This window comes from Perca fluviatilis, chromosome 13 (genome assembly GCF_010015445.1).
Source record: "Perca fluviatilis chromosome 13, GENO_Pfluv_1.0, whole genome shotgun sequence".
NCBI classification, from domain to species: Eukaryota; Metazoa; Chordata; class Actinopteri; order Perciformes; family Percidae; genus Perca; species Perca fluviatilis.
In genome coordinates, this window is record NC_053124.1 from 36294784 (window position 1) to 36319070 (window position 24287).

At 42.0% G+C, this 24287-nt stretch overlaps 1 protein-coding gene across 3 annotated transcripts; it reads left to right on the forward strand.

Annotated features, from left to right (window-relative positions):
- The first annotated feature begins 11866 nt into the window (after window positions 1-11866).
- On the forward strand, window positions 11867-22570 carry LOC120571543. 3 transcript variants are annotated; one of them, XM_039820547.1, is made up of 5 exons: window positions 11867-12005; window positions 16749-16846; window positions 18577-18726; window positions 21438-21545; window positions 21827-22570. In XM_039820547.1, exons 2-5 carry the CDS (start codon window positions 16762-16764, stop codon window positions 22021-22023), a joined length of 540 nt encoding a protein of 179 aa, XP_039676481.1. In that variant the 5' UTR covers window positions 11867-12005; window positions 16749-16761; the 3' UTR covers window positions 22024-22570. The 3 variants fall into 3 exon arrangements, with proteins under 3 accessions (XP_039676481.1, XP_039676480.1, XP_039676479.1); XM_039820546.1 differs by lacking the exon at window positions 11867-12005 and adding an exon at window positions 12444-12827; XM_039820545.1 differs by lacking the exon at window positions 11867-12005 and having other exon boundaries at window positions 16547-16846.
- The last annotated feature ends 1717 nt before the right edge of the window (window positions 22571-24287 follow it).

A 24287-nucleotide genomic window follows, 5' to 3' on the forward strand; every position in this document is an offset into this window, starting at 1 on the left:
AATTTAAGTTTCTTTTGGGTGCAATGACTTTTACATTGAACATCAAGCCTGTGTTTTAGCAAAAAAAAAGGTTATGTGTCCAAAAACACGTACTGAGTAGGAGTAAACATAGGCTAAATTGTTTACATCTCTGGTTCAGCCCAAACAAAGCGTTAACGTTAGCTAGCTACTGGCGACTAGATAGCTGTGTTTAGCTAACGTTAGTTATCATCTAATGTTGGCTTGAATGGTAGCTAGCTTACAGCTGCAGAACACAGCTATCTATAGTAGCTAACGTTAGTAGCTACTAACCTAGCACGAAGAAACTGCACAGAGAGCTAAGATGCATCCAATTAGTCGTTAGATTAGTCGACTAATCGATAAAATAATCGCCCAATTAATTGTTTAATAAATAATCGTTTACCCACAGCCCTAGTCGATACCCCTTTTCATGGCAGGTGTTTGCTGTACCCCTTGTACACAAGTCTCCAGTTTATTTTATTATGACAGAGTAGCTGTCAAAATGCTCTACATGCGATCTGTTGCTGATTATAATTAACAACAGACTGTAGATGATCTGTAATCAGATGTGAACAGATGTAGTCTCTCAACATGTGTTCTGTACAGAATAAGCCTTTCAAATCAGACAAATTACAGTTAAAATCCCTCTAAATCAAAATCAATACAACTTTTATATAAAACGTCATCATGTTGAGTCGATTCTGAACCAATCAGCTGTTAGATCAGCTGAGAGGCCGGCCGGCGTTTCCCAGCATGGCTCTTGCAGTCGGTGGAGAGCAACTGCGCTGCCTGGCTCTAAAAACTCATAGTAAAACTGCGACTGCCTTGATCTCGTGAGATTATCGTTGCCCACGTGTGCGTGACGTCAGAGCAAGTCGGGATCAAGTCGGACACAAATCTACCCAGCATGCATTGGGCGGCGATCGCCGATGATCGATTCTGCGCAGACCTGGCTCATCTCCAACGAGCCTAGTCTTTGTTTCAACACCTGCAGTGATTCCGCATGCAGCAAGGGGTATCTCTGCTGTGGCCAGGGGGTGGGTACTTGGAAAGATGAAATTATGATTTATTTAAAACAATATATTAGCTAAAACAGCTCAACACATGTTTAAACATATAGCGAAGTAATCAATGGTAGATATGAATAGCTAAAAGTAGGCCTACTGACTTTGATTAGCTATGTTATGGTTATTTCCGCCTTTTTTGATTGTTGTGCCCAGGCCTAATGTGTTTCACCTGTTTCCTAGCCCTTGTGTCACCTGTCTCGTGTTACCTCGTTACCCTGTGTATTCAGTCTTCTCCTGGGTCAGATCAGTGTGTGTTTTGTCTCCAGTTTGTATTTCCGTTTGTTTGTCTTTCCGGTTCGTGTTAAGAGTTTCTGTTTTACTTGGACTAAACTTTCTGACCAAAACCCAACCTAAATGTTTACAGTTCAATTGCATGAAAATGTAAGAATATTCACTTTAATATGATAAATAGTGTGAACACCTTGGGGATTGATAGGGTGGGGTATGTGAGTTTATAGGACAGGGCTGTGGGGGGACGATTGGAGAGCACTGATCTACACTATTTTATATTATTGACCGACCAGTATATTACAGACATGCCTTAATAGTTAACAGTTGTGTTAATCACAATATTGTTGTGTTGTTTGAATTATAAGTCTATGCATCCAACATATTCATCCGAACACACCTAAAATGTCACAATACAGCCACTTGTAAGAAGTTTGTAATACTGATTACATAGTTATCTTACACACACACAGACACACACACTCACACACAGACACACACACACACAGAAATACGCACACACGCAGACATACACACATAGATACACATACATAGACACACACACACACACACACACACACACACACAAACACACACACACACACACATAGACACACACAGACACAAACAGACACAGACACACAGTGACAGACACAGACACACACACACACACACATTGACACACACACACACAGAGACACACACACACAGACACACACACACACTAGTGATGTGCGGATCGATACTAAAGTATCGATATTTACGATCCCAACGTCTCCTGCTCTAGTATTGATTCTCATATAAAAAGATCGATATTTAAACTCAGTAATTTGGAGTTTAGTAGTTTATGTTATCATAAGTAACTTGTTGTCACCTGAAAAGTCTAATTACATCCGGTTAGGGGAAGGAACTACTTCTCCTTCCGCCGGTCAGTTGTGTGTGTGCACTGCGGCTCTGTGACGGAGCCGGCCGCTGCAACAGCCCTTCTTTAATTTGAAATGAACAGGAGGCTGGTGGTATGAAAATTATTCTGACTATGGCTCTTTGTATTCTGTACTCAAATAAAAACACACACACACATACACACACATGTATTTCAAAATAGGAACAATTACATTTTATAAGGTGTCTATTCATAACACAAGAGTTATGGTTGACTTCCTCTTTTGGTTCAGATGCAGACCGTTGGAAAGTGCCGCACTAAAAGATATAAAACTGATAAAAACTGATGAAGTTCATGATCAGTGTGACAGTCTTAAAAGGTCATTAGGCTGGTGGTATGAAAATTATTCTGACTATGGCTTTGTATTCTTTAGTAATATAAAACACACACACACACACATATACACACACAGACACACACACATATAAGGTCTCTATTCATAACATGGTTGACTTCGTCTTTTGGTTCAGATACCGTTGGAAAGCACCGCAATAAAAGCAAATAACTAATAAAACTGATAAGGGTTGAGGCAGGGTATTGAAGGGTTATAATTAGTTTTACAGTTAAAGAAATATAAATATATAATATCTGTAGTAGGCCTAATATAAAAAAACACACACACACACACACACACACATACACACACACACACACACACAGACACACACACATACACACACACACACACACACACACACACACACACACACAGACACATACATACACACACACACACACACACATACACACACACACACACACACACACACACACACACACACACACACACACACACACACATACACACACACACACACACACACACACACACAGACAGACACACACATACACATACACACATACAGACACACAAAGACAGACACACACACACACATTTTAACCATTTATTTATGTCCACATAAAGAAAAATAGTACAGGGACACAAATATTACAGATACAGTACAATACATACACAACTCATGGACCAGTGGCACGCAGCAGGTCTTCACAATATCACTTAACAAGAACAATACTCACTTCTTAAGGGTATAAGTAGAACAATACTCACTTCTCAAGGGTATAAGTAGCACAAAACTCACTTCTTAAGGGTATAAATAGCACAATACTCACTTCTTAAGGGTATAAGTAGCACAATACTCACTTCTCAAGGGTATAAGTAGCACAATACTCACTTCTCAAGGGTATAAGTAGCACAAAACTCACTTCTTAAGGGTATAAATAGCACAATACTCACTTCTTAAGGTTATAAATAGCACAATACTCACTTCTTAAGGGTATAAATAGCATACTACTCAGTTCTTAAGGGTATAAGTAGTCTCCGCCATATGTGGCGGCTGCCAATAATTATAGCTATGGCGCAGTACTTTGCGAGCCGTTTCGCCCTCTTTTGGGCCATCCCAAGTTGTTGCAGCCCTCTTACTACCAGCCTGTGTGTGTTTCTACCTATAGCCCAGCTCTGAGATGGTGTTTAGGAGTGGTTGGTATTTAACTTCTTTGGTGTAGAAAGACTCCTCCATGCTGGAATCAAAGCTGCAGCCTACCTCCAACATGTCCACCTACATGGACTAGCTGGAACATGATGGCTGCATTCCACTTAGGAGAGGCCCTGGTATTAAACCATTACTGATGGCTGCATTCCACTTAGGAGAGGTCCTGGTATTAAACCATTACTGATGGCTGCATTCCACTTAGGAGAGGTCCTGGTATTAAACCATTACTGATGGCTGCATTCCACTTAGGAGAGGTCCTGGTATTAAACCATTAATGATGGCTGCATTCCACTTAGGAGAGGTCCTGGTATTAAACCATTACTGATGGCTGCATTCCACTTAGGAGAGGTCCTGGTATTAAACCATTACTGATGGCTGCATTCCACTTAGGAGAGGTCCTGGTATTAAACCATTACTGATGGCTGCATTCCACTTGGAGAGGCCCTGGTATTAAACCATTAATGATGGCTGCATTCCACTTAGGAGAGACCCTCGTATTAAACCATTACTGATGGCTGCATTCCACTTAGGAGAGACCCTGGTATTAAACCATTACTGATGGCTGCATTCCACTTTAGAGAGGTTCGGTATTAAACCATTACTGATGGCTGCATTCCACTTAGAGAGAGACCCTGGTATTAAACCATTACTGATGGCTGCATTCCACTTAGGAGAGGTCCTGGTATTAAACCATTACTGATGGCTGCATTCCACTTAGGAGAGGTCCTGGTATTAAACCATTACTGATGGCTGCATTCCACTTAGGAGAGGTCCGGGTATTAAACCATTACTGATGGCTGCATTCCACTTAGGAGAGGTCCTGGTATTGTGCATGCTGACTCACTGAAATATCTTACTGGGACACTTGATGGAACTGAGCCATCGTTAAGGTTATCAATCTCAGCTGTGCTTTTCCTACTATGACAAGTCAACATGTCTGCTGTGGAAAAAGGTCCATTCTGTCATGATGTGATATGTACATTCCTTTGTAGGCACGGCAACCATTTAGGATGTGAAACAGAGTTTCAGTGATATGGTCTGAGGTGTGATGCAAACAATGAGGGACCTGAGTTGTAGGAAACCAGATAGAGAGGTTGAGTCTAGTAGGGAGGACTTGTAATCTGGCTTTTACTGTGAATGTGAGAATGTCCTCATTGAGTGCAGAGTTCTTGAGGAATGAGTGAGACACAGAGTGATCAGCAGAGGGAAGACATGCAAGTTTTCCCCTGAAGTCTCAGTCCGGTCCAGTGTTGTTGTTGTTGATATTGGTGTGAGTCCAGAAGAGTTCACCGGGCACCTGCAGATGTTAACAGGTGACTGCGACCACCTGTTGTAGCACTGTTGCCTTGACGACAGTGTGAGGGTTAGTTATAATGTCCTCTGAGACCATCACAGTCCCCGAGTCAGACCGCACCCACTCCAGTGACACTCCTGTTCTGATACAAAGGTCATTCAGATCTGTAGCTACAGACAATATTTACATTTTTAAATTACAGGCCAAAGTCTGGGGTAATCAAACTTGTGCACCAAATGGCACACTCTTCATACATATTACCAGATGTTTGTTTAACCAGCTACACACTGTTGGGCATAATGAAAAGCTCTCTCATCTTTAGTGTGCTTTGTCATAATACTAAAATAGTTAAAATTGTAAAAAATTCTTCAGATTGTTCAAATGCACAGACACAAACACACACACACACATGCTGTTGACAAATTATTTTTTTTGTTTTTCACCAAACAAGTCAGTGCAACATATGCACAGCAGATATATTTACATTGGACTGAATAAAAAACTGTAAACTGAAAAAGAAAACTGTAGAGAAAATGTGCAGAAATGTTGTAAAAAATAAATAAAATAAAAGGTTGCATCTGTGCATCAGTAATGATCTTTTTTCTTTGTTAAAAACGACGCGAGGAAACGGACCCCCAAAAATAAAAACTCACGGTCAGTGTCAGAATGTAAAACCTGCCAATAAAAATTATTTTTGTTTTCTTTTTATAGTTTCCTACAAAAGATGGTTCCCTTTGAAAGGGTTTAACAACCTACCAGCCTGTTGGACACACACACACACACACACACACACACACACACACACACACACACACACAGACACACACACACACAGACACACACACACACAGACACACAGACAGAGACACACAGACAGAGACACACACACACACACACACACACACACACACACACACACAGACACACACACAGACACACACACACACAGACACACAGACAGACACACACACACACACACACACACACAGACACACACACACAGAGAGACACACAGAGAGACACACACACATACATACACATACACACAGACACACAGACACGCACACGCACGCATATACACACACATACAGTGACACACAGTGAAAAACACACACAGTCTCACACACACACACAGACACAACACACACAGACACACAGACAGAGACACACACACACACACACACACAGACACACACAGAGATACACACACAGAGAGACACACAGAGAGACACACACACATACATACACATACACACAGACACACAGACACGCACACGCACGCATATACACACACATACAGTGACACACAGTGAAAAACACACACAGTCTCACACACGCACACAGACACACACACATACACACACACACACACACACATATACAGTGACACACAGATACACCTACACACACACGCACACTGACACACACACACACACACACACACACACACATACACACACACACACATACACACACGCACACCAACACACACACACAGACACACACACACATACACACACACACGCACACACACACACACACACACAAACACACACACAGTCTCACACACAAACGTACAGTGACACACAGACTCACACAGAGACACACATGCACGCATGCACACATACACACGGACGGTAACACGCAGAAACACAGAGACAGACACACACACAACACACACACACACACACACACACACACAGGATGTTTTATTGTTTATTGAAGGCGGTCAGCTGATGAGTGAACCAGGTGCTGTATAGGAATAGATAGATAGATGATATATAGAAATCAGTTTATGGGCCAGATCCGGATTTACTTTACTACGTTTTTTCATATCACCGAGCTGTCCAGTACGCAAAGCTTTCAATTAGCACTAGATCTACGTATTCTGGTACTGTGGTCATGAGCTGTGGGTAGGAGATCACATTTACAAACAAGCAACATGAGTTAAAAAATGGAGGTTACGCTTCAACAGTGGAGATTTTCAGTGGAGTGCGAAACCCAAAAAATCCAATCGACATGTGCCAAAAAGTGAAGAAAAGGTAGCGCATCTCACCCAAGTTCCCGAGGACAACATACTGTTACCTCTGCCCTTTCACTGTATTTCAAAGACTCTGAAGAAGGCTTTGTGCCAAAAGGCATCAGCATTGATTGATTGTTATGGGAGCCTAAATAAATGAGTGAAACAGGGCCGGCGATTGCTATAGGCAAACTAGGCGATTGCCTAGGGCGTCAAAAGTGTTGGGGGCGCTGTGTCGCCCTTAGGTCTACTTCTCATTAATAACAGAATTAGAACAACAAGCAAAATACAACGTGTTAATTAAACATGATCATCCTAGGGCGCCCCCTCAGCCACACGTTTACTGGTCAACCTTTCATTACGCGACGTTTCCCGTCTCAGGTCAGACTCAAACACACGGAGCTCTGAAGCAGACCTGCGCGTCGCTAGTGTCCACTCTCTCTGGAGAAATAGAGACGAGCAGCGGCACAGACACCAGGGGCATCGGACTGGGGGTAAAACCAATACTGATTACCAGGGCCCAAGGGGAGGCAGGGCCTTTGAAAAGTCTGGAATATATTTTATTTTACCTGGATATTTTTATATCCTAATAACATTTCATAATGCATATCAGATGAAATGTAAAGTTAGTGTATTGGCTGAATAACTTGGTTGATTGACCCACTACATTTTGTATACAAAAAGGTCTCAACCCCCCCCTTGCTAATGCGCCAAATGGTTTAGTCCATCTTCACGCATTTTGTTTATGTTAGTTGAGCATCTGGTTGAGCGCAAACTTGTGCTGTAGAAATGTCTTTCTCAAAGAAAGCCAAATGAGGCTACCAAAAAGAAAGGAAAGACAGGAGGAGGAGGAGGAGGAGGAGAGAAAACGAAAGGAGGGGAAACAATTGGTAACTGACTTCTTTTCAAAGAAAGGTGAGCACTAACTAGAAAACCAAATCCATGGTGCTAAACTGCTTGAATATCTCCATGACTGTTAGTGCTAAAAACTAGGGCCGGGACTCGATTAAAAAAATTTATCTAATTAATTACAGGCTTTGTAATTAATTAATCGAAATTAATCGCATTTTAATCGCATAAATATTTGACCTGAGAACAGTGAGAAGTAATTTTTTTCACATGGATTTTTAGTATACCATTGAATGACTGAATACATAAGCTTAAGCAACAAAATATTGTTTATTTTTGTTCAACCAAGTCCAGCAGACCAGTGCAATTTTTGCCATTAAGTGTAGCAATAGCATATTTAGAAATATAGTACATTTCAAAAATTCAGGTAGCCTATAGGTAGGTAGACCTTCTTTAGTAAAACACAATACTTTCAAGTCCATTCAGACTAGTTACCCTGGTCCTTAAACCAGTCATCTGGTGGAGTGGAGGTTGGGTGTGGATCCTTGTAGAGCCCTGCACGGGCCAAAAACTCCAGCCCTAACCCGGCCCTCGCCCGTGGTGTTCAAGCCCTACCCGACCCCAGCCCGACCCTAGACCAACATCAATCACTTTTAAGCTCTCTCTGACCCGCGCGCTCTTTGATGGGCTCTCTCTCTCTCTCTCTCTCCTCTCTCTCTCTGACACGCGCTCTCTGATGCGCGCTGTCTCTCCTACACACGCAAACACACACACACGTCACACCTTCTCCATAAACAACATGAAATCAAGGAGAGGGTTAACTTTTCCTGCTACAGATTCCCCACCGTGGTCAGAAAACACAGGGGAGACACTTTGTTTCTCTCGCTATGACTCTAGAGTCGCTACTCGCTCCGATCGCCGGCACTCTCTCACTTCTCCCTCTACCACACACTCCCCACACACACACACACACACACACACTCCCCACACACACACACTCCCCACACACACACACTCCCCACACACACACACACACACACACACACACACACACACACACACATGCGGCTCGACGCACACACCAGCGCACAAGTATAAACATCAGGCCACTTACATAGGCTACGGCGAGAGCTCTGCGTGGTGCCTCCGCACAACTGTAAAACGGCCTTAAGATGGGCACAATGAGGAGAGAAGCTAAAATAAGCCCGAGCGCGATCTGTAAAAAAAAAAACGGCCCGAGCCCGGCCCGAATGGGCTTAGCCCGTCGGGCCCCGACGGGCTTGCAGGGCTCTAGATCCTTGTACTCGGAGTCGGGCTAACGTCCACGCTAGCTGCTAAATGGCTCGATGTGCTGCGGTGATGTGTGAATTCCTTGTTGCATAGCTTGCACACAACCATGCTCTCTTATCGACGCTTCGATCCGTTCGTTTTTTATAACAAAATTTCCCATCCGCGGGGCCAACCAAAGCGGTCTCGTCAGCTTCTTCGTTCATGTTCACCGTGGTTTGTTGTTGTCTTAGTTGGTGCGCCAGTATAATCGGTCCACCGAAACTCATCCAGTGAGAAATGTCCCGCGGTGCAAAAATAAGTGTGATTAAAATGCGTAAAAAATTAATTTTTTTGTGTAATTAATTAACGCATTAAAGTCTGTAATTAATTAATCTTAATTAACGCGTTAAAGTCCCGGCCCTACTAAAAACGGACTGAGACAACCCATAGAAAGAGCAGAACATGTACTTGATCATTTGGTTATACATGTAATCTGAGGTAAAGACTAAATACATAAACACTAACAATGCTGTTTTCATACAACTCAGTATTGTAATAGCCTCATTTAAAACATGTTTAATTTTAAATTAATAGGCTATAATGTCTATAATTAGCAGTAATAGGCTAATCAGTGTCATAGGTAGCTTGGTAGCTCATCGATAGATACATATCATGTCAACATTATAGTTTTGTCAGATTTAGTAGAAACAGATGTTAACATTGTGGAACACATGGCCCTCAGTTTCAGAAACTGTCCCACCAGGGAGTGGAGTAACAACAGACCCCTCATCCTCCTCTTTGGATTTGAGACAAGGGGAGCTTATATCAAAATTAAAGAAAACCATGTTTAGCCATTTTGACTGAAAGGTGTTTAGTAACACTAACATGTTAGTGTGTTTTTATTATATTAGGTTACAATTAGGATAAGAGGTTAATATCAGATGTATCCTTCATAGAGAAAGATGATGGAGAAGATGTGATTGAGGATGATGGGAGTGAAGACAGCAGGGAGCTCTGAGCACAGTGTGGAAATGAGAGATGAGGAACTGGAAAGTAGGCAGAGCACTGCAGACCAGTTTTTGCCAGAGGATCCAGGACTATGAACGCGCTCTGCTGTAGTTTTGTGTTTCCACCTCCGATGTAGAGCAGCGTAGCCTGCAGCCACTTCCCTAAACTGTCTCATTCAGAGACCAGCGTCTCAAACAGGGCTCTGAGTCTGTCAGGAGGTCTGAGATCTACCGTCTCAGCAGAGATATCACGTACTGCACAGCAGACTATGGTGCAGGTGGATTATTTTCTGAAATATAGTGACTTTATTCTTGTAATAGCTTATTGTATTATCACTTTATTTTTCTCAAAATATCACAACTCCTCCAAACCTCAGAGAACACAGATGAGATATTCTGTATTTTGAATGTGCACAAAGTTTGGAACATGAGCAGAAATCTTGCTCAAACACATCTGAAATATTACAGTCCATGGGGTTTATTAATTCATTAAAATGAATTAATCATTAAAATGAATTAATCTATATATAAAATGAATTAATCTATCATTCAGGTGAATAATTTTAATATGCACATTTAAGGAGGTTACTTCTTCAACAAAAGAAGCAAAAGTGGGAAGAGTAAATGATGCCTAGGCTACATGTGTTGTGACTCAGATATATTTAGAAAAGTCGATCTACAGGAGAATAAATAGTTAAAAGCAATACAGAATGCCTGAGAGCCTTACTGCAAAATATTCCATTATGTTTTTATATTTGGATTGTAATCTATGTTTCCTTTTAGATAAAGATATTTCCAGTATAAATTGTTTCAGAAAAAGGTAAACAAAAATTAGTGCATAAGAATTCACCAGAATGCAGGAAATTAAGTATTTAATGCCCAAAATTTTCAGGGGGTGGACCCCCAGACCCCCCCAAGTATAAGTCACCATGCACACAAATCTGGAAACAAAACACTGGCCTCTGGGGTGCCAGACCAGTTATGATTAGACCAAATGTTGGTGCCGTCTAACTTACATGGAAGCTAGAAACTCAAATGAACATACATTGCTACTGTATCGCTGACAAAGCGCTGTGGAGATCTGGCAATGCAAGACTAGTGGGGTGGGGGCGCAAAACTCAATCTCGCCTAGGGCAACCAAAGGGCTAGAACCGGCACTGGAGTGAAATTACAGTATTTTGTCCTCCTTAACATGGTAACTTGAGATGTGCTATCTTTAATTTTTCTCTTTTTTCTTCACTTTTTTTGGGGCATTTTTGGCCCCTTTAATCGACAGAAAAGCCAACCCGTTTTCATTCCGAACTCGTAAAATAAGTACGTTTGGTAAAACACCAGACTTTCACTCAGGAGACTCGGGTTCGCGCCCAGCGTGTGGCGTTGTGTTTCCCGGCTTTCGACGCGTCCTTTCCTGGTTGTTTTTCTCCTAAACCCAACCTCCGCGATTCCGTTATTGTCGCGCTTCACCCGCGGCCTTTTCCCGGCTCCCGCGGCCGGTCGCGCTTCACCCGCGGCCGTTTCCCGGCTTTTGAGGCGTCCTCCCCCGCTTGCTGGAGTCGCTTTAAGGGACGGCAATAGGCGACCAAGCACGTTTACATGAGACGCTAAAGGAGACTTTTAACGTCAATAAGAACAAGAAAGGCTCCTGACCGAACGTCCTTATTTTACGAGTTGGGTGTGAGAATGTGTTGGAAAAGCTGGAGACAGGAAAGGGGGGAGAGAGCGGAGGGAAGACATGCAGCAAAGGGTCACAGCTCGGATTCAGACCCTTGGCCGCTGCAGTAAGGACTGAGCCTTGGCACATCATGGTGCTCAACCAGGTAAGCTACAAGGGCGCCCCGTGCTACCTTTAGTTCACTATTTGGAACCAACATGACAGTTATGTTAGGTTTATGATCAGACTGACTTTGTTAAAAGGTCACAGACATGTTTCAGTCCAGATGCAGACCGTTGAGAAGCGCCGCACTAAAAGATATAAAAAACTGATAAAAACTGATAAAGGGTTATGGTATTAAAGGATTAGAATTAGTTTTACAATTAAATAAATATTTATAGTAAAGTTCATCAATGAGGAACTAAGGGTGAGGAGTGGCTGTGTTATAGGAAACAGAATGCTGATACACCATAATGTATTTTTAGTAATAAGTAATAAACACACATACAGACCAGACACACACAGACACACACACATAGACACACACTCACAGAAACCCTCACAAACACACAAAAACACACACAGACACACACACACACACACATACACACAGATTCACAGACCCACACACACACATACACAAACACACACACACACATACATTATTTTCTACATTATTCAGAAGTCTACTAACTGAACATCTTTCAATGAGAGAATTTTATACAACAGGCCAAACAGGAAATATTCTGTATTTTACCTGTAGCTACAGACAACATTTATATTTTTAAATTACGGGGCAAAGTCCGGTTAACCAGCTGCTCCCCTCCCCCCGTCACACATCCGGGCGGTATGAGCGAGTTTTTACGATGAAGACAACGCCTCCTCAGGAGAACTAAAGCCGTAACACATCAAACTAAAACTCAGTTGTATCCCTCCGTCAACATGTATCTCCTGGCGCTGATGTTCGGGATTCTGCTTCTACCTGAAGGCAAGTTCTTCTTCTCTTATCTGTGCTCATAATGTTGATTCATTTACTTCAGAGTTACGCTGTAAGATATTAATCCTGTAGAACAGAAAACATTCTGGCGACTCGTTATCTCGTAATTAAAAACATAAATAATGCGTGTGTAGGTAGAGTTACAACACAGAAAATTTTCTTATTGAAAAATTATATAACATTTTCTCTGACAAACCTGCTCAGTTACTAAACACCTGAAAACTTTGAAAGAAACTTAAAAAATGTAGAAAGAAATTTCGAAAATGCCAGAAAAAACACAAAAAAGCTCAAGAAATGTAACAACACCAGAGGTCCATATGAGTAAATAAAAGTTCTTATTATGTTTTCGTTTTCTATTTTTAACACTTTTTAAATGTCTTTGTCCTTATAATTATATTTTTCAATACCTTTAAAGGGGTGATATAATGATTATATAGGGTATTTCACACTGTTCCTTATGGTCTCCTAATGGGGTATGTAACATTGGTTGGGCTGAAAATGGCCTGGTTGATATTTTATTGGCCCTTATGCATCCCTGTGTTTTGGCCCTATTTGTAACAAGAGCTTTTCTTCCAAATATGGTATGCTCGTGAATATTTAGATGAGCTGCGCGCCGATTGGTTGAGCAAATTGCCATAGGCAGACATTAGAGATGCGCGCTGATTGGTTGAGCGAATCCCCAATACACAACCATTAGAGAAGCGACAGAATCTTATATTCCAGACACTGCAATGTTTCATTACCAAATTCACTTCTGAGACTTTTTTATGTGAGAAATCTACTATATAAAGCTCAAATATGGGCCGTTTTACGAAAATTGATGGCTAATTGCAAATATGGTAAGACTGTGTGTCGGACTTCAGCGGCGGTGCTGCTGCCTCGCCGCACGGCCTGCCTTCCTTCACAGACCCCGGCCTGCTGTGAGCTCCGTTAGGCTGGCAGCCCTGACAGAGCTCCAGGGGCCTGTAACTCCCCTCTTCCTGCTAGCTAAATGGCCCGTTGTGTGAGAGCGCGGTCAGCGAGCTTGTTACACCAGCAATCTCTTACCACATGTTACACACAATGTCACGCCACTTAACTATACAACATATACCTAAATGTATATAAAACTTACAACGGTGTCCGATTTCAAGTTAATTAATATTTGTGAAGTTTAGCTAGGTGTTTCGTTAGCTATGACTGTCCCTTCAATCCTATCTATGTAGCTACAAATCACAGATAGTTAAAGCTAACAACGGTGTCCGATTTCAAGTTAATGAATATTTGTGAGCTGTAAGGGTTTCGTTAGCTGCAACAGTCCCTACAATAATATGTGTACAAGATTGCGGCTAGTAAGCTAGCTTCATTTTTGGTCGTAATTCAAGTATATTTACAGTTTGAATTTTGTCACGCCACTTACGCATCTAACTAAATGTCTTATAAAGCTAACAACGGTGTCCGATTTTAAGTTAATATTTGTGAGCTGTAAGGGTTTCGTTAGCTGCAACTGTCCCTACAATCCTATGTGTACAAGATTGCGGCTAGTTAGCTTCATTTTTTGGTCATAATTCGAGTATATTTACAGTTTGAATTTCGTCACGCCACTTACACATCTAACTAAATGTCTTATAAAGCTAACAACGGTGTCCGATTTTAAGTTAATATTTGTGAGCTGTAAGGGTTTCGTTAGCTGCAACTGTCCCTACAATCCTATGTGTACAAGATTGCGGCTAGTTAGCTTCATTTTTTGGTCGTAATTCGAGTATATTTACAGTTTGAATTTCGTCACGCCACTTACACATCTAACTAAATGTCTTATAAAGCTAACAACGGTGTCCAATTTCAAGTTAATGAATATCTGTGAGCTGTAAGGGTTTCGTTAGCTGCGACAGTCCCTACAATCCTATGTGTACAAGATTGCGGCTAGTAAGCTAGCTTCATTTTTGGTCGTAATTAGAGTATATTTACAGTTAGAATTTCGTCACGCCACTTACACATCTAACTAAATGTTTTATAAAGCTAAAAACGGTGTCCGATTTCAAGTTAATGAATATTTGTGAGCTGTAAGGGTTTCGTTAGCTGCAACAGTCCCTACAATCCTATGTGTACAAGATTGCGGCTAGTAAGCTAGCTTCATTTTTGGTCGTAATTAGAGTATATTTACAGTTAGAATTTCGTCACGCCACTTACACATCTGACTAAATGTCTTATAAAGCTAACAACGGTGTCCGATTTCAAGTTAATGAATATTTGTGAGCTGTAAGGGTTTCGTTAGCTGCGACTGTCCCTTCAATCCTAGCTGTGTGTAGCTACAAATCACGGATAGTTAGCTTCATTTTCGGCGTAATTTAGAGTATATTTACAGTTTGAATTTCGTCAAGCCAGTTATACAACATCTAACTAAATATTTTATAAAGCTAACAACGGTGTCCGATTTCAAGTTAATGAATTTTTGTGAATTCCAGAGTAATTCTAAGAAGAGGCTAGCTATAGCTAGCCTCCTCTAGCTATAGCTCCATCCAGCCGCAGGCTCTATCAATGAGACTCGCGGACAAGAGGCGTGTATTTCACCGATCGTTTGTTTAAATAACTCAAAACATTATAATTACACACATTATAAGATTAACTGGAACCTGTGGTAAGAGATTGCTGGCGTAACAAGCTCTCTGACCGAGCTCTCACTCACACACACCTGGCATTAGGAAGAGGGGAGCTGCAGGCCCTGGAGCTCTGTCAGAGCACCGGCGTGTAGTAGTCCATTATCCAAAAACCGGTGACTTTGCGCGGGTATGGAGTGCTGTGGGCTGCCAGTCGTAACGGAGCTCCAAGTACCTCATAGCAGGCCGGGGTGTGTGAAGGAAGGCAGGCTGGGCGGCGAGGCAGTAACACAGGCAGCACCGGCACTGAACTCCGACACACAGTCGGACAAAATTTGCAATTAGCCATCCATTTTCATAAAACGGCCCATATTTGAGCTTTACATAGTTGATTTCTCGCATAAAAACTTTCAGAAGTGAATTTTGTAATGGAATAGCTGAGATCTGCGCGACCTAGATTCGGAAGACTACCTGATCTCAGGTCAATTGTGTAGCCTATGTAAGTAAATGTTGGGGCGTGACCGTTCTCTTAATACACCCATGGGCTGACAAAGGTTCCGGTTTTTGGGAGGTTGACGACAACTTCCAGCTTTGTTGGGATTCGCCCGTTTTCAGCGGCAGTTTCAAAATATGACATTTTCATAGTAAAGGGGTGTCAGTGGGACTTTGAGCTTCTATGTATGTCCTATTTACCCACCGAACTGTCGTTATTCAACTATGACAGGGTAAAATCGGTTTTGCATTCTATCACCCCTTTAAAATATTTTTGTCCTTTTTTAATGTTTTTGTTATGTTTTAAGTTTTTAGTTTTTGTCTAACTTTTTTTAAATGTTTTTGTCTCATTTTAACACTTTTTTATGTTTTTGTCCTCATAATTAAAAATGTTTGCCTTTATAATTATAATAAATTTGTCGTGCTACTAGTCTCACAGTGTTACTAACACATTCGTAAAACACACATCAAAACGTGTGCAATGATCGGGGATGTTGGGCTATGACTTTTCTAAGAGATTCGCCCAGCAGTTTTCATGAAATTCACAAACAAGTGCACTCAATTTCACCATAGACTTTAATGCTTTATTGGGAAATTCTCAATAAATCGAATTACAGAGCTCACCCCCACCCCTTTGAGGCCACACCAATCCACCATACTTTAACCTGTAAAAATAATAATAAAAGTTTTAACAGAAGACAAGACTTTGGCCTTTATTGGGCTAAATGTGCCTTCTGATATGAAGCACGTTTTTTTACGAAATCACAGTTTATGTATCGTCCAGTTATCAGATGGTTTCGTATTTTACGTTAATCAATCAAAACATCTGTGTCTGTTTTCTCAGCCTCCACCCTGAGATGTCACGTGTGTTCCGAGGGAGACCCGGTACAGAATGCCCTCAGGGTCAACAGTGTGCTGCAACGAAAATCGTTTCATACGAAGGTATTGTTACACTTTCTGCTGCCCAGGCCCGGATCTATAGTTGTAGTACCTCTACATACTACTCTCTACTGTTGTCTCTCTACATACTACTCTCTACTGCTGTCTCTCTACATACTACTCTCTACTGCTGTCTCTCTACATACTACTCTCTACTGCTGTCTCTCTATATACTACTCTCTACTGTTGTCTCTCTACATACTACTCTCTACTGTTGTCTTTCTTCATACTATTCTCTACTGCTGTCTCTCTACATACTATTACGGGTGCCACCCCTAAAATATGATTGTTCCCCCTCCAGACCCACCCCTGGATATATAGCCTATATCACATTTCCTAGTAATATTTTAATTGCTTGTCTTATCTTTACTTACATATGGTCGCCAACAGGGGCAAATGCCCTGCAACTTAAGAAAACACACGCAAATAGACAAAACACAAGCAAATTAAGAAAACAACTTCATTAATTTGACAACACATATGCAGCATTCAGCAAACATGCTGCAAATCCACACAACCAAATACACACAACACAACAAAATACATAAACATGCTGCATGCAGATTACTCAACGGAAGTTCTCTAGACCTCTAGGGGAAGCGCTAAGTTGAACAGCTTGATTTATGACCCCACAGGAGGAGAGACAGAGAGAGAGAAAGAAAGCGCTCTGCTATTTTATTAGACTCGGGTATGGCTGCAGCCTGGAGACCTTCTGTCTAATGCCTCCTGTCCATAGACTGTATATTAAATCAATATTATTATTATTAATATAATACAATATATTAATAATATACAGTCTATGCTCCCGTCTCATGCGCTCCCAGCTGGTGCCGTCCCCAAGTTTGACTTTTCAAAATAAAAGCTCACGTCTGGTCCGCTATGTTTTCCGCTTTTGTGTTTTGGATGTTTTTTGAACTAAACTGTACGGCAATCATGCTAATGAATAAAATAACTTTTTCAGCAGATTTCTTAGTTACAACATGATGGAGTTAGCAAAGCAGTTTTGTGTTTATACAGTATGTGCGGGTGGGATTTATTCAATTGGATAAATCCCACGGTCTCTACAAAGCTATAGCTCAACTGGCTGACTAAACAGGGAGGGACTAGAAATCATTTTTTAATTCCAAGAGCGAATTGCTCCACAATATGAATACAGATTGATCACTTATGTTGTTGATAAACGTTGTTGTATAATCACAATATTACACTTGAGGAGGCCTACACTTCAGTGATGCGCCTTTCGGACCTCGAGATGAAACCCTCTCATGTAATATGGCTTAAACAAATGTCAATGTTAAAAGCTGATGCAGTTATAAATGTTGACACACCCACCCAACCAGAGAAAACAAACATAGACTTAATATCTACAGTCTATGATCTCAAAGCAGTTGCTCTCTGTCTCTCTCTGTGTCTCTCTCTCTCTCTCTCTCTCTCTATCTGTCTGTCTGTCTCTCTCTCTCTCTCTCTTCTCTCTCTCTCTCTCGCTCTGTCTCTATCTTTTTTTATTGCGTCCAGGTTTTTATTACATAATCAGTTGTACAACATGTGGTTTATTCATTATGTATTTGAATTTGGGAAAATATTTAGTTCTCCCTCTCTCTCTCTCTCCCTCTCTCTCACTCCCTCTCTCTCTCTCTTTGTCTCTCTCTCTCTCCCTCTCTCTCTGTCTCTATCTTTTTTTATTGCGTCCAGGTTTTTATTACATAATCAGTTGTTACACTTTTTTGTTGCAGGTGGTTCAAAAGTTGAAATAAACTCACAAAAATGTCTCAAAGCTGAAGAGTGTGTCGATCACTCGATCAACTATGGACTCTCCCAAACCAAAGTTACCACCAAGTGTTGCAACACCCCTGACCTCTGCAACAAAGATCTGCTGGCCCCAGGTTAGGTTACTTGCTTATATTATCTGTTGGTATTTAAAGGGAAATTTCACCGCTGGAAAGCTGAATATATCTTTAAATGGGGTCACTTATGTAGTAGAAATGTGAAAAAAAAATTGAAATTGGTGCCTTCTAGGCCAAGATAAGATAAGATTTGGCTCATATGGATGAAAGACACCAAATCCCAGAATGCACTTGCTTTGCTGCTGTATGAGGCCACTCCCAAGCCACGCCTGCCCTTTACAGACAGACAGTGAGACGATCAACTCAACAAGTTTGTTTTATCGTCATTTCAACCATATCCACGAAAAAACGTTTCACCGTGGCTCAAGTGGTGTTACACATTTAAAACATGCTTTTTTTGGCCACAGCTGATACATTATCCTCACTTCTTTCAGCGGATTGATTGATAGCTCCAGAGTAAACAGAACTGTGTCCATGGCAACGCTCTGCTATGCATGGCAACGAACCCGGTCTCACGCCAAGTCGTGTAATAGTCACGTTATTTTGATTCATAAATTTGTGTACAGGTCACGCTTTTCGAACCTGCTCTGGGGGACACGACATGGGGGAAATGAGGCGCCACACGCCGGCACGACAACGGGACGGGCCGCCACTCGCGACCCGCGCAGGGGCACACTACAAGGGGGAATGAAACGCCGCACGGCGGCCAAAACAACGGAACGGACCGCCACTCGCGGTCCGGCACTTGCGGGCCGCCACTGGCGGTCCGGCACTCGCGCACTCGCGGTCCGGCACTCGCGGTCCGGCACTCGCGTACTCGCGGGCCGCCACTTTCAGCACTTCGCGGGCCGCCACTCGCAGGACACGATCCCCGGCCGCAGGGGCACACAACAACGGGGAAATGAAACTCCACAATAACGAGACGGATGGGGTTGAATGAACATAATTGTTGTTTCCAAGACTGTATGGCTGCAGCCATGCGTCCCATATCATGCCGTCCCGTCTACTTTTCAAAATAAAGCTTGCGTCCCAAAATTTCCATCGGGATGAACAGTTTCTGAGAAGCTAAGCGAGGATTCAAGATGGCTGAAACTCGTTTTTTCCTCGGCAATCTCCGGAAAAAGCCGACGGTCCAACCCCCTTTGGGCTATGCGGAAGTGGCTCCTAATACACAATGAATACAGGCTGTAGTCTTTTGCCTCTGGGCAAAAAAGCCTCAGATGACGCAAAAATCGTCATTTTGCGTCATCTGAGGCTTTTTTCCAGACCCTCACTACAGACATCTCCCCTCTCAGGGGGACATGAGGGAGGGAAGCATGGTCATTCAAAAATACTACCGGGGTTCTACTGATACAAAGCTTAATGCTAATCGGTGAAGTTTCCCTTTAAATGTTTGCACTGAAAGCGGTGTAGCTGTATGAGCAATAGCTGTTAAAAATGTGAAAACTACTCTCCCTAAAAGTTAAACCCTGGACCCTATGTTCTGATGGTTTTTGTGTCTAAGTGACTGACGAGAACAACAATCTTTGAAATGTGTCCAGTATTGAGCGCTGTAGCTCAGTGTGACCCTTTAGGACAAATGTTCAGCTTCAGTAAAACCTCTATAAGATCTTTCTGTTTAACCAGAAACAGCTCTGAAGTCACTAGCACTAAACCCACCAGACTCCATTTAAAAAAGCAATACTTTTAGCGTGTATAGAGCCAACATATTCTCACATGTAAATCTGTAAACTATGTGTTTATTTCAACCAAAACTAGAGTTGTGATGGTTGGAACGCAATTTCATGGATGTTTTTATTGTTAGAAATCCTTTAAAGTGCCCATATTATGAAAAAAAACACTTTTTCTGGGATTTGGGGTGTTCTTTTGTGTCTCTGCTGCTTCCACACACATACAAACTTTGGAAAACACCATCCATGGTGTTCTGAGTGAGATCTGGTTTCTGAATGTGTCCTGCCTTCAGTCTCCTGGTGAGCTGGTCAAAATCGGCTCGGACTGTGACGTCACAAATGAGCTGGCTAACCACAACCGTTAGCTCGTAGCGTTAGCGTTAGCATGCTAACGCTAGCATGCTACGTCGTTCTCAATAGCAAAGCACTGCTACAACACACACAAGTTCACCATAATCTACCAAAAGAACTACTTCCATGTGCTCCCTCATTTAGAAGTCTCCCAGCTGATCCTGCCTTGGAACTGACCAAAGTTGGAGAAACAGGCTCTCTTTTACTGTCTCTAGAGTTAGCTAGCTGACATGATCTACATCTGAGCTACTGAGCATGTGCAGTGCAATCAAAGATAGTACAGAAGAAGAAGATGAAAAGAGGTCTCACTCTGTAGCTAAAACAGAAACCAGGTGAAAAGAGGATCTGCAGCAGTGAGAGAGAGCTGTGCAGTACAACAACAATATGGTGTTTTTTGAAAATTAAACCATGTAAACCTATTCTGGTACAACCTTAAAATACAGTTATGAACCTGAAAATGAGCAGAATATGGGCGCTTTAAATAATGTTGTCAGACACTTATAGAATATTAATCTGAGTCTGTCAGCATTAACAACAGCACTTTAGTGAAGGTAAATAGAAGCTGCAAAATTACTATTGACTTATATTGTAGCTTGTTTCGCCGCTGCCGACTGCAGGGATCTGGCTTAATACTGGACCAATGTCAAAGGCACTTAGGAAGATAAATTAGATTCAAGTCCCCCCATCAATCCCCAAACAATACGAATAATGTTATGTTATATGTTCCAGAACTCCAATCCAAACCAAACGGTAGACTGTGCTACTACTGCGATGATCATTCTTGCACCAACACCCTAATGTGTGAGGGGATTGAGCAATACTGCATCTCACTTACAGGTAACCCAATAGACAACATACCGGCACACACACACACACACACACACACACACACAGACAGACACACACACAGACACACACACACACACACACACAGACACACACAGACACACACACACAGACACACACAGACAGACACACACACAGACACACACACACACACACACACACAGACACACACACACACAGACACACACACACAGACACACACAGACAGACACACACACAGAAACACACACACACACAGACACACTACTAACATTATACTTTCCTTCTCCCAGGCACCCAAGGAGGACAAAAGGTGACCGAGAAGGGCTGCGCCTCCAACTACATTTGCACTGCGAAGGATAAATTCTGGCCCGCAGAAATAACAACTAGCTGTTGCCAGGGCAACCTCTGCAACGGCGCCAGTAACCACGGCGCCGGCCTGGTTCTGCTGGTCGCCCCGCTGCTCTCTCTGCTCGTGACCTCTTATTAACTCCTGGAGATGCTGGAACCAGGGAGGGAAAGATGTAATTGAGATTATTTTTGACTGATACTGCGATTGTGATATGAGTCACGATATTGGAGGTTAATGACCAATTTTGTATCATTATTCTCATTTCATTGAAATATTGAAGTGTGATATTTTTTTTTGCATGAATCTGTAGCAAGCAAAGATGATTTCTGTAGTTTGTAGGAGAGGATTTGTAGGCCTGGATGTCTCTGCAGCACCATAATACTTTATTTTAGAACGGTTTGACACATATTGCACTAGTCCATATTGCGATTTCGATAAAATTATGATTAATTGTGCAGCCCTAACTGGACCTTTTTCACAGCAGACATGTTAACTTGTCATAGCAGGAAAAGCACAGCTGAGATTGATCACCTTAACGATGGCTCAGTTCCATCAAGTGTCCCAGTAAGATATTACAGTGATAGTGAACTATATTTCTGTCAGTTAAAGCTATAGTGCACACACACACACACACACAGACACACACACACACAAATACACACACAGACCCACAGAAACACACACACACACACAGACCCACACACAGACACACAAACACACAGACCTACACATACACAGACAAAAACACACACACACACACACACACACACACACACTGACACAGAAACACACACACACAGAGACACAGACATAGACACACACACAAACACACACACACAAACAAACACAAACACAAACACCGAACCAGACATCCACAGCGCTACCTATCCAACACATCAATAAATGGAATACAGCAAAAGAGTATATTGCACAATATCATAAATAAATAAAATAAAAATATGAACTACAGCACATTGTCCTACTTTACATATAATCCTTCGGTTGTACCCCTCCCTAAACTTTATTTAACTGGGTAATTGACAGGAATGAATGAGTTTTTTGATCGGTTGGTTCTGATATTGGGGTATCTATATCTACAACCGGAAGGGAGCGGCTTGAACTCCACTGACAGTGGATGGGTTATATCCATACAAACCCTATCTGCCTTCTGTGCCAGTCTGGTCAGATATAGTTGGTACAGGTCTACCTGTGGCCTACCAACAATTTTTCCACAGATCTTAACAATCTTCCCCAATTTGTTCCTATGGGTGATTTTTGAATGTCCATACCAACATACAATACAGTAGGAGAGAATACTCTCGATAAAGGACTTATAAAAAAGAGTAAAAATGTTGTTATCGACATTAAAATAGTTAAGTTTCCTAAGAAAATACAAACGTTGTTGGCCCTTTTTAAAAACTGCATCAGCACACTGATCCCAGGATGATTTAAGATCAATGATGAGACCGAGATATTTGCACTCCGTCACCATCTCTATCTCCTCTCCTCTAATCAGAGTCGGAGTGGGTGAGGAAGCCCCACGTCTAAAATCAAATACCAATTCTTTTGTCTTAGACGTGTTTAACTGCAACTGGGAGGCTTCACACCAGTCGGCAAATTCCTGCAACACTGGACCATGTTCAGTTTCATCTCGCTCCAATAAACTAATCACAGCAGTATCATCTGCAAATTTAATTATATGGCGTCCTGGGTAACTACTGCGACAACAATCAGTGTACAATATATAGAGCAGTGGTGACAAGACATTACCTTGTGGTGTCCCAATTGAAGTAAAGCGGACCCCAGATAATGTGTTTCCCACCCTTACTCTTTGTGGCCTCCCACTCAGGAAATCCAAAATCCATTTAATTAATGTTGAGTTTAGCTGGAAATTGTCTCTAAGTCTGTTTGCTAAAATGAGTGGGTGGATTGTATTCAATGCTGATGAAAAGTCTGCAAATAAGATGCGAGCATGCGTTTTACAACCCTCCAGGTGGGTATATAAATAGTTTAAAAGCACTGCAATGGCATCGTCCGTCCCCCTCCCAAATCTATAGGCAAATTGTAAAGGGTCAAGGACATGCCTACAGGAGTTAATGATGTGTGTTTTAATGATCCGCTCAAGTGATTTAACTAAAAGAGAGGTGAGAGCGATGGGCCTATAATCCTTGGATGAGGATGGATGGGAGACTTTGGGAAGGGGGGGTCACGACTGCTGTTTTCCAAAGCAGTGGAACCACCTGAGTGTCTATTGAGCGCTGGAAGAGGGAACAAAAAATTCCACTTAATTGGGCCGCACAGTGCTTCAACACTCTGCCTCCAATGTTATCCGGCCCCGGACTCTTCCGCACATTGGTCTTCTCAAACACTCGCTGGACCATCTCCTCCGTAATAATCAAAGT

Bases quoted from the DNA above. Each gene is read 5' to 3' on its own strand.
- LOC120571543 (XM_039820545.1), top strand. From the start codon at position 16,696: ATGGTTTCGTATTTTACGTTAATCAATCAAAACATCTGTGTCTGTTTT. The intron at 16,847-18,576 runs GTATTGTTACAC...TTTTTGTTGCAG, and splicing joins GAAAATCGTTTCATACGAAG to GTGGTTCAAAAGTTGAAATA. The intron at 21,546-21,826 runs GTAACCCAATAG...TCCTTCTCCCAG, and splicing joins ATACTGCATCTCACTTACAG to GCACCCAAGGAGGACAAAAG.